The 12076-nt window shown below is 38.2% G+C and overlaps 1 protein-coding gene across 7 annotated transcripts in view; it reads right to left on the bottom strand.

The window, feature by feature from the left end:
- Positions 1-10926, bottom strand: part of LOC110026369 (putative tRNA (cytidine(32)/guanosine(34)-2'-O)-methyltransferase) — a 35464-nt gene extending 24538 nt beyond the window's left edge. For 6 of the 7 annotated variants that reach the window (XM_020727290.1, XM_020727314.1, XM_020727307.1 and 3 more), the window contains exons 1-3: positions 10603-10926; positions 10397-10490; positions 4827-4876 (exon numbers count right to left, since the gene is read on the bottom strand). In XM_020727290.1, the coding sequence (XP_020582949.1) occupies positions 4827-4876; positions 10397-10490; positions 10603-10629 (171 nt within the window). In that variant the 5' untranslated portion in view covers positions 10630-10926. The remainder of the gene's footprint in view (positions 1-4826; positions 4877-10396; positions 10491-10602) is intronic. The other variant, XM_020727285.1, reaches the window with a different exon arrangement.
- Positions 10927-12076: the final 1150 nt, after the last annotated feature.

The raw sequence follows: 12076 nt of genomic DNA, 5'->3' as shown, positions 1-12076 counted from the left end.
GCAGACAGCAATCTTTTCTGATACCACTTGTCACCTCCCAAAAGAGCCCTTAAGTGAGGTGGGCAGCCCAGGACTTAAATACTGTTTTTCGGCCCTACACCTAGCCGATGTGGGACTATTTGTCCGTGACACTAAGCTTAAGATCTAGTGACGGAATCGATTCAGGAATTAACAGAAATGAAAACAAACTTCTATTGATATTGAATTAAGATTACAACACGACTCAAACTGAAAAGGAAAATACAACGACACGATTCTCATGCTAGGACTGGAAGATAAGATTATAGGGTAGTGGTGGCATCCGCGATGTGTTAAGGGAGCAGGGTCAGGGCCGGAGCCTGTGGAGTAAGTTGGAGAGGGTGATTTTGAGGCTGGTATGTGTGCAGGAGGAGTGGGACGGCTAGGAGAATGTAGCAAGATGGCGACAGGGTGCTGGGGTGGAGGCCGGATGGTTAGACAGCATTAGTACGCTGCAGGAAAGGGGCGGCAGGGTGTTAGGGTGAAGGTCGGATGGCTGGACAGCAATAATATACTTTAGTAAAGCGGTGGCAGGGTGTTGGGGTGTAGGTTGGAGTGGTCACCAGTTAAGGGGAGTGGAGGAGAAGGGGAGTGGAGGATGCTAGGGGAAGATGCAACACCACCTCTGAGCAAGATACAGCCAAAGCACCACCCGTCGTTAGATATAGCCCTAACAGGGAGAGGAGAAGATCCAAGGGAAATTTTGAAACAGCAACAAGCAAAGACTAACTCTAATTCCAAAAAGTCACATTTAAAAAGATAACAATAGAGAAATAACATAAAGGAAGGCTCCAATAGGAAATAATGGAAAAGGTAAGTGGGGGAAGGGACGGGTGGCATTGCCGCCCCTTCCAATTGACGCACCATCCAGTTAGGGCCTAGATCGGTGTTGTCGGTCCATTTGCCAACCAATTCAGTCGGCTATGCCTTTGTGCACTCACGTCAATCTGCTGGAATTAGGGGAGTTTCGACCTCATTCGTCGAAGTTTTCGGTTCCTCTCATGTAAACTTAGCAGCACCTGGATCCCACTGTCGATTGCATCACCCTCCAAGGCGCCTGAGGGTCTTCCCAACTTTTGAGAAAGAGTCTACATCGGTACAATCTTCCGGGAGTCTGCTACTAAACTGACCTGAGTCTGTGCGTCTCTCGTCTGTTGTTGAATACTCCCAGAGTAATCCACGGTTTGTTTAATTACATCTGAGGTGGGGTTAACCGGAAACTTCCTACACAAACGTGGTGTTGGTGGTACGATATTGACTGTGATATCCTGAAATACTCTCTGTAGTGTTTGTCCCATGTCTAGAGCTTGTGTCTCAGTCCTATCACCCAATATCATTACCAAAACCAGTCCCACAGATGTTGCTTTGCTGGTAAGGGTGCTTGTGCTCTCGAACTCCGCCAAAGAAAGTAGGATGACGTGCTTCTCGTCCTTGGTGAAGGAAAATGTGTTCATGAATCTGTCGTCCTGAGTCCTCTTGTCAAACTGTTATGCTCTCCCCAACAAAAGGTGGTAGGCATTCATATGGACCACATCGCATCACACTTGTTCCTACAATTGAGCCCCAGTTGAGAACTATATTAAGCATCTTCGGTCGATGTTGACCAAATTCTCCTTTTTCAGTCACGTCAGGGAATATGGCCAGGAATGTATCTGAGTCATGAGGTCTAATTTATCAATCATCTGTGTAGATGTAACATTCTTACGTCTCCTTTATCGATGATGAGGCTCATACATTCATGTTCATAGTGCATCGGGTGTAGAATATATTGTGATAAAGCCACTACGAATCCCTCGCATCACCATCAGTCTGCAGAACTCGTCGAACTACGAACGCTTCTCCTTCATCTAGTGGAAAAAGATACACCTCACCCCGGTTCTCAATTGTTTCCTCATTGCTAATTTCCTCCACAACGCCCTAATCTGAGTGACTACTCGGCTCTTGGGACAGCTGGAGACTGTGTGGTAGTAAACGTGACACTTGAAACAATTTCTGGCTAATACTGTATTGGAGGAATTACCGTTTCATGTTTCTTCTCACTCTGATCCGGCTTGTAAAATCCATGTATGGGCTTGCTAAATCCTCCCGAGTTACCATTATCGGTTGTGATAACTGTACGTGACTGTTTGACTGAAGACTGCTGCCTGAAGAACGACTGATGTCTGTTTTATTCCTGTTGTCTTTCCACCTTCAAGACTAGAGTTTGAACATCTCCAAGTGATGAATAAGATTGCAGTTGCACCACATTATTGATAGTTGGCTTTAGGCCTCCCAGATAACGGGCTATAGCATGCTCCTCCCACTCAACCAGATCACACCTCATCTGCAACTAATCAAATTGCTCTGTGAACTCCTCTGCTGACAGATCCCTCTGTTGCATGTGGTGGAGCCTCAAAAACATATCCTGGCAATAATGGGGTGGAGGTATTTCTTCTGCATCGCCTTTTCAATCTTCTCCCACCTGGTAATCTTAATGCTACATTGCATTTTCCTCTGTCTCTATAAGTTTATTCTACGAGGCACTTTTCTTCATCTTGATAGCAGCAAATTTGACCCTCTTATCCTTTTACACATCCTTGTACTCTTAGATCCATTCAACAAATTGCAGTCAATCAATAAAATTTTCTTGATCCATACCTCTCTCAAACTCTAGCACATCCACTTTGATGTCAAAGTCTTTGTGCCCTCCAAATGATCTCTTCTTTGAAATTCTACGGAAGGGATTCAAATACCCATCTCTAGTTCTCCTCTGATATTGGATTCTAAAACGTCGCGGCCTGTCTTCTTCATCATTGAAATTTTCCCTATGGAAGAGATTCAGATCTTCCTCTCTTTATCCCCTTCGACTCTCCACATCTTGGTTGAGGGTAAGATCCCCTTGGGTTGTCTCATCCATCTCCGCAAGCCTCTGTTGAAGGCAATGGAGATCTCGCTGTATCTCTTCCCGGGTGGCTCAAGGATATCTTCTTGATGACAGGGTTAGAGTTTTTGATTTGTAGAAGTGGAAAGAGTATTTGTGGCAGAAAAGAAAATTTTTGGTTTGTGGCGAATGCCAAGAAACCCTAGGATAGGATTAGGGTTAGGCTAACTCAAATACCAAATGATACAGAGATCAGTTCAAGAATTAGCAGAAATGAAAACAAACTTGTATTGAAATTGAATTAGGGTTACAAAATGACTCAAATTGGAAAGGAAAATACAACAAAGCAACTCTTTGGCTAGGACCGAAAGAAAAGAAGATCAAAGGGCGATGGTGGCGTCGGTGAAGTGGTAAGGGAGCGGTTAAGAAGCTGTGGAATAAATCAAAGAGAGTGATTCAGAGGCTGGTAGATAGGCTTAAGGAGTGGGACAGGAAGGAGAATGCAGGAAGATTGGCGACCGCGAGTTGGGGTGAAGATGGAATGGCTAGACAACACTGGTGTGTTGTAGAAAAGGGGCGTCGGGGTGTCGGGGTGGAGGTTGGAGATGTCGGCGGCTAAGAAGAACAAAGGAGAAGGGGCGGGGAAGATACGGCACCACCTCAAAGAAGGATTTAGTTGAAGCACAACCCATCATTGAATACAACCCTAGCAGGGAGATGGGAAGGATGCAAAGGAAATTATGAAACAACAACAAGCAAAAACTAACTCTAATTCCAGAGAACAACACTTAAAAAACTCCATTAGGGAAATAGCAAAAAGGATGGCTCCAGTAAGAAAATAACAAAAAAAGGAAGTGGGAGAAGGAGTTGACGGTATTGCCGCCCCTTCTAATTAACACCCGGTCCAATTGGAACCTGGACCAAAGCTTCTATGGACCAGTGTTGTCGGTCCATCTGCCAATCGATTCAACCAACTGGCCTTCCTGCACCCGCATCACCTATCTAGTCAATGATTTTTGGGACCTTTTTGTTGGCCCCTCGGAACCACTCAAACAACTTCTTGAATGTCTTTGATATATGGCCCAAATAAACCATCATAACGCGCTACATTTAAAATCATATAATCAACACGTGGGCTTTCAAGCTTGGAAGACCAAGCCTTATTAAATAGAAAATTTGATATTAGAAGTTTTTGTGCTTAACGTAAAATAATGAATAAAGAGGATAAAATGTTAAAATGAAAGTGATCACAAAAAATAAAAGTTACATGCACATGTAAATGTGTATCAAAACAAGTAAAGTGTACATAAGGGTTGGCATAGGGTTAGCTATCCTATAGCATGGTGAACTAAAAATAGACCAATTTTTTCAGATCAAGGGTTTTGAGAAGTAAGAACGACTTGAAACGGTCAAAATTAACTCATATCTAAGCAACAAGTTTAAACTAGGAGGGTTATTGTTATATCCTGGCCAAATTTGCACTCATTATGCACCATTCATTAAAAAACAAAGAAGTCAAATTCATTATAGAATACTAAAATATCCCATCAACCTAAAATTTGAAATATGTCATAGCATTTATCAAATAATTAAATAGGAGACACATTTTTGTTAAAAGCATTCTTGTTTTTAAGTTTTTTTTTAAATATTATAAATTAAACATACCCAATTGGGTAAACAATAGGTATCTATGAATTGTCCAGAGCAGCATAAAAGTATATAACAGGACAAAACACTCAGAAAATAATATATGCCTCATAGGCAATGACATTAGCTCTACCACTAGGGTACAGGAAATTCCTGATTATTATTGACACAATCGAATGGTTGTAGCTAAATTGCAACAGAGAAACATTTACTGACAAAGTTTAATAGAATGAGTAGCAATATCTTCATGTTGAGTATTTATTAAATAAAAAGCATATAACATATTGTTCCTAAAGAATACCTGACTCCAACTACCAGGTGCAGCACAAAGATCAACTACACGCTTCACTCCTGCAAATCAGGATTGAGATCTAGTTATTATAAACTATTTGAACACAAAAAACAGTTCATTATGCATGTACTGTTGAAATAAGATACAACATCAACCACAAAAAATGAACATAATAACATAAATGATCTAGAGAATACTAAGACATCTTATAAAATGCATGAAGCTCTCATCAATGTGGGATCTGTGGAGGAGCAAGATATTGAAAGGGAATGCAATATCTCAATCTACCCTTCATACAAGACAGTGAAGGTAAGCTTTCCAGAAGGAGGGGATTTATCAATTCCATGAGCGCTCTATAGATTTAGGCTACTATAGCATGAACAACACATTAGTATTGTATTTTATGCGTCTAAAAAAAAGATATCAGGTATTAAGTGCTAACATAGTGCATTCAATTCTAGAAAACGTCAAAATAGCAGAAAGAATAATTAAGGAAAAAATAGTAGCAACTTTGCTACAAACTATCAGCGAAACACAACTTGATGTTTATGGTAAAGAGAAACACATAAATTTGCAAAAAAAAAGAGATAATTTAGAGAAAAAATATCAACAATGATTTTGATCTTCCCAAATTGAAGTAATGAGCTTAATAACTATAGTTGTGTGGCATAAATTTTTCTGCAGGTCAAGAGAGTGGGGTGGTGGTGTTGTCTTAGTTATATATTTTCCAATCAAGCAAAAAAGTAAAGGAGATCTGATATCCTTTACACATAGCCAAGAGGGAAAAATTATAGGAATAACCAAGATGATGAGCCTTCTCCATGAATAATATGAAGTTACAACAGATTACTGTCTCCTCTTGGCTATTAGAGGGATGCCAGTACATGATTTATATGAGAATAAAGATTGATCAGCTGATCCATATACAGTGCTGCCATTGGATGCAAAATTTTGCAGTAATAATGAACCGAGAAGGAGCTATCTCAATGATTGTGGTGGATGCCATCATGGTAACGGTTGAATGAATTTATGTAACTTCAATGAGGAAAACTAGCTAAACATCAAAGAGAGAGTCTGAATAGATGCAAACAATATAAGCTGACAAGATGAAAATGAACAAAACTCATCAATCATCAATGAAGGAGACAAACAGGACACCAATGCAAACGAGACCAAGTTTTGATGGAGGAGAGCCATTGATAGTCGATGAAGGAGGTCAACATATCATTAGCGGAAAAGGTTGACTCGAAGTCGTTGAAAGAGCTAAGCCAATCATCAATGAAGATTGAATAGTGGCCAATGAGAGAGTTTAGTTGAGCGTCAGCAAAGGAGAAGAAAATAAGGATCAGAAATTAGCAATGTAAAAATTTGGCCAAATAACTATATAGCCGAGCTAGATGATACACTCTGATCATCTAACAAGTAAGATTTCCCCATATTGTCAAATCCGTCATTCTCTCTCTGAATCTTCGGTAAAAATTCTACAAATGAATTGAAGGAGTTATGGGTTTGGTCAAGGCCAACTTAGAAATATTCAAAATATAGCTAAGGCTTATCTGACAAATAGAGGCATATTACCTTCAACAAATGAAAAAAAAAAAAACTCTTAATGATCTGGAGAAGAAGGTTCTTAGAAAACCAACACACTCTTAATGATCTGGAGAAGAAGGTTCTTAGAAAACCAACACATGATGACGTGGATTTGTTGCATCATTTCTTCCTTGCAAAAGAGTGAGGCCTAAGTGAGAAAGAAGACCAGCCTATGTTTAGTGAGGTTTCATCCAACCTGGTTAGGTGGCAACCAAGTTGGACATGTTAAAGTTCACTAAGCCCAATTAAACTAGTTTGCAAGTTGCCGAAAGATTTTTATCTTCAAAATTTGTCTAGAGATCAAACATGTTTGTTTCAATATGTTATGCTTCAATTTAACTAACTTGAATAAAATTAAAATCCACTTCAGCTTTTCGAATGCACTTCAAAATATGTGCTTTGTCTTAAAAATTATACACGATCACATAGGAATTTTCATTATATCTTATAGTTTCCCTTTATTTTTAGGTAATCTTGTTAGAATTCTAGAAGTACTCGCATTGATTGTGTTGTGGCATAATTTTTCTTACCTTGGTGAAAGATTACAATGCATTTGAAGCTTCCTTGGTCAAAGCCCTTCCTGAAATAGAAACTCAAGGCATCCTTTCAAGATACAATCTAGGCTGATCTTTATGCAATTACAACAATCCCTCAACATGAAATTGAATTGGAAAAGATAATTTGGACAAGCATAAAGAAGTTCAAGTTGGTTCGTGAATGAAGCCATGCTAGAATCAACAAAAAACTTGTCCTTAAACCAATCTAAGGATGTTTGGATGCGCAATAAGAAATCTGAAAATAATTATTATAATTAATGCTGAGTTTCTCAAAAATAAACCATCAAACTAGCATATATCCCAGTGAATACCATGAACCCTAACGCATCCTAAAGTAAACCTCAAACTCCCTCCCTCCCTCCCTCTCAAGACACACATCAAAAAAATAAATATTACAGATGAAATGAGCTAAATTGAACAAGTCCTAGGCATCCCATTCCTCGAGTGTCCTGCCCGAGTGAATGATTGTATGTGTGCTCATAAGTGGAGTGAAAGAGGGGCAACGGCGAGCAAAACCGCCATAGAGTTGTCACCTCTAGTTCATTTGCTCGAGCAAATGTGATCCAAATTTGTGATCTTACTGAAATTCAAAAGTTTACCAAACCTTCTCAAATCATAGGGTAGCTACACTCGTTGCTAATTGTTGGTTTCACAACATCCCTCGCGAAATAGGTAGACAACATATGTTTTCCCATAGCAATAGAGTTAGATACCAACATAATTCTTCATAGATCATTGCTCTCTTGAGACAGCTCTAAAACTTCGAGAATCCACAAGCTTTTGAGTTCTTCTCTACCTTCCCATCTCAGGAGTTCAACATCTTATCTCCAAAAGGCCGCCTAGGGATTTGAACTCTATTACTCCAATCCCAAACTCGCGTAAGAAAAGAATATTCTTCTACAAAATAGAGGAACCAGGTCTCTTTTCATGACTATAGCATAAAAGGTACTTTGCAATGGGAAAACCCTATGGCTAGGCACTAACATTATTTCCTGAATTGCTCTTTTCCACAAGTTGATCCAGAACTAAAGGCAACCCAATATGGAACTATAACAACATTGAGATCACTTCATAGCTAGTAATACCAAAATCTACATTAAAAAAAAAAAAAAAAAAAAAACCTTTATCCAGCATGCATAAAGTTTTCCCAAAGGTTCACATAATTCTCTGCATGTCATTTTTAATATACTCTACTCGCATTCAAAAACTCCAATTGTACTTTCATGCATACTTCAATTATTCATATAGATGACTAATGAAAAAAGTAAGAAAATATGTTTAACAAATAGTAAAAAACATCTAAAATGAGTAAGACTTTAAATGGACAACTTATTTGTATAGGATCAAGAGTAATGTTTAAAATTAAGCAATCTGCCTCAACGCAATTCAAAAGAAAAATGCTTCAAGGTGTATGTCCTAGCAGCTTGGGCGAGGCGTACACCCACATCAGTAGAGGCAACTCATCTCAATTTTGTTGAGACATTAGGTTTATTCCCCTATATCAGACGGATTGAATGCGGATTGAAGTCGCACTCTCACAACCAAGAGCTTTCCTCTCCCCATTCAGGCTTCCCAACATAGATAGATGTTGCTTTTGCTGCCAACATTGTCATCGCCGCTTGTTGCTTCCACCTCAGGCACTGTTGCCATTGCTTGTTGCATCCACTGCAGTAGTTGTATGCTTCTTCTATATTGCCACCTATTGCTCCTACTACAACCACAATCATTCGTTGCTCTTTTTACTGCCACCACTAGTTGTTCTTGTTGTCATTGTTGTTGTCTGCTGCTTCAGCTTTTGATTATTTATTTTATTTTGATTTAGTTCTATGGATGTTATTTGTCTGTAACTATAGGAGTGAGATAAGTCTACTATGTTAAACTTACCTTATATCTTGCTTTCATATTTTATGCTACTTTCATTCCATCTTTTATATTTTTTTTTGATGACATAATCAGTTGATGTTTTTATTATGAGTTGATTGTTACATGATATGTTGTGACATAGACAATGTGCTATTTTATATAAACACAATTTGTCATCTTTTATTATGTTAGAATATTAATATGTAGTTATTTAATGTATACACACACACACATGTATACATACATACATACATACATACATACATATGAATAATGATAATATATTATTTTTACCCTTTTATTTGGTCAACACAATTTTCAAATTGTGAGGCTTACACCTCAAATCACTTCAAAGTTTATGTGTTGCATTGAGAACAAAACATGCCTCAATACCCAATTGTGTAGTTTTAAATATTGAGCAAGAGTCCCATGATAAAATGAATTATGATATAATAATGCAAGAAGCTTACTAAATAAAATGCAATATAATACAATAAGGCAAGTATGAGAAGGATTTTATCCTCTAAGGCCATAGTTCTAGACAGTCTTCGACCATAATAAAGTAGCATTAATTTTCATCTCCCACAAGAAACTTGCATATGGGTATAGGTCATCAATCATTATAACAACTTAATGAGTCAAATATGTGAAAAGAATATGGATGATCATATGGAATATAGAAGCCCATATAAAAGCCTAGTAACATATTTCACTAGGAAAGGTTATCAAATACTTTATAGATCAATGACACTTGTATTAAGTTTGAAGCCATTTGAAAAATTGTGAATCAAAAATCGCAATTTTCTTCTAAAGTCCTTGAAATCAACCTCTAAGAATTTGATACATTCATTTAATGATCAAATTATCCAAAAAAAAAAAGAAATCTTACATGTAACTAGCATTAATAATGCTAGAGTAATGGATTGTTTGAATCTTGTGTTTGAAGGTCATAACATCAACATATAAATGGAAGGAGAATATCCATCCTGTTCCTCATAGGAGATTAGTTCATCCCAATAAAAGCTTGAAGCATTCTTCATATCTCAACTAAATGGGCTCAACTTGTTGAATAATCCTCCATCCAAATCTTTTGGGAGATAATAAAAGGTAACTTTAATCAACATGTAACTTTTTTATCTTCTAGCTATGCTAGCATTGGACTAACAATTTTCTTTCTCATATTTTCATGCTTATATCATATGCCCATCATTTTGTTTTTGTTCTAGGCTTTTGAAATGCCCAAATCACTTAATTATACTCATTATACTTTATATTTCATATCCAATTGTTTCTATAATACAATACTTTCTCACACCATCATTTCAAACTTTATCACAATTTTAACTCAATATTCTCATTTCTTCTACACACAAATCAGCTATCAGTTATCTTCTTTATTTCACATAGCACGGATTCATGTAGCATGAAGAAAACACGAAAACCAAAACAATTTTTTCCTGAACTTGTCATCGGTCATCAGATCATAAGTTGCCACCAGCATCAATCAAACTTTACATACATTAAAATAGTTATCTAAAACTAAAAATTAAACTTGATAAAAACAATAACCTTCAAAAATACTGAACTCATTATCAATCTGGAGGAGCTTGAACGCACTGCGCGCCCGCCAACCCTCCTCCTTTGCCTTCCGGTAGTAGATATCCTAAAAACAAACGACGGTACATACACTCGGGAATGTGAAGATAAAGCCCATAAGAGCACAAAAAGAGACGAAAGACAACATATATATAGAGGATCATTTCAAGCAATCGAACCCTTTTATCTTTCGAAGCCTTTCCCATTCACGTTCACAGCTATGGAAAGAAAAACTCTGGGTAAAGAACTGCTGCAATGAGTTTGAAGGTGAGAAGGAAAGAAAACTTCTAGCGAGGAAGAAATCGAATATTTCTTCAGCAGCTAACGCCTAAAATCAACGTAGAGGCGACGGCGGCTCGTTCCCGAACTATGCTTCTGCAGCGGATGTCACCGATATTGAATCGCGGGACGGGGAGAAGACTCGGGTCCATGAATCGCCATTATAGTTTCCACGAGGGAGCCCAATCTAAATGCAGTATATTTTGGGGATAAACAAAATATTATTATTTTTTAATTATTAAATTATTATATTTACATTTGTAACCATAAAATCATTGAGAATTTTGGGGATTTACATACATATCACCCATAACTTTATATTTACATATAGCAATGCTAAAACTTCGAAATAATTCAAAATCAACATTTTCTCTTTGTATTACTTATTTTGTCGTCTTTGTCTTCTTCAGTTCTCCTATGCTACTCACTTTCTGTTTTTCTTCCACTCCCCTCTATTTTGTTATCTGCATTCCTCGGCATATTGTTGAAATCATTGTCATCTTTCTTCAAGCTGCCAAATGTGCAGTTGCAACTTGTATTGGGACTATAATCATGTTGGCTATCATGCCTACTTGTGAGTAGAAAATATGTGTTTGTATTTTTTTAAGGACATTGTGCTTGTGAGTTGCAACCACATAGATGTGAACTCAAGCTTATTGGTGTTGCTCGCAGTCTTCGTTCCTTTGCAAAGGCAATGCTTCTTACATAAAGAATTCAATGAGCAAGTTTTAAGTTATAGGATGCCTATTATATGTTTAATATATTGCTCCTAAAAAGATGGCGACACAGAGTTCGCATGTTTGTTGTCTCCTATGACTTGTCCTCCCAGGTAGCTAACTTTCCCCGAAGATTGCGGGCACTTACCCCGTAATGTGAATGGCGTTAGTGTGATGGGCCCATCAGTGGCTCCCCCGCGGGAGGCTTGCCTTGTCTTTGGGTCGGGCTTTTGGGGCGAGAAATTCTTTCATCTTCCTTTACTTTATAAGTTCCTCAATCAAGCTTTGCAGATGTTTTCACTCCTTTGTGCCTAATTCGCGATCTTTGTGGTACTTATAGTATTTTTTGCTATCCAGAAGGAAAGCTTCGGCCCTCATCAGTGTTGCTTTCCTGAAGGAGCCCTAGTCCTACATGGTGTACATTATCTCTGCCATAGATACCCTGAGCGGGGTTTCGCGAGGGACCTCGTGATTTTACCGGGGATGTTCACAATGGAATGACGATCAGTGGTTCTGGGCCTTAGTTGGTCGCCTCAGGTCCTCCCGTGGCTAGGTGGAGTGATTGTCAGAGTGACCCTCGCAGTGGGGGCAGTTTGATGTTCATGTGCTTTGCCTGTGTTGTCCTCTGTTGTCTTATTGTGTTATTTTCTGGTGTTTG

This window comes from Phalaenopsis equestris, unplaced genomic scaffold, assembly GCF_001263595.1.
Source record: "Phalaenopsis equestris unplaced genomic scaffold, ASM126359v1 Scaffold000002, whole genome shotgun sequence".
NCBI classification, from domain to species: domain Eukaryota; kingdom Viridiplantae; phylum Streptophyta; class Magnoliopsida; order Asparagales; family Orchidaceae; genus Phalaenopsis; species Phalaenopsis equestris.
Note: the sequence above shows the minus strand (reverse complement) of the source record. Positions and strands in the feature narration are given on the sequence as shown.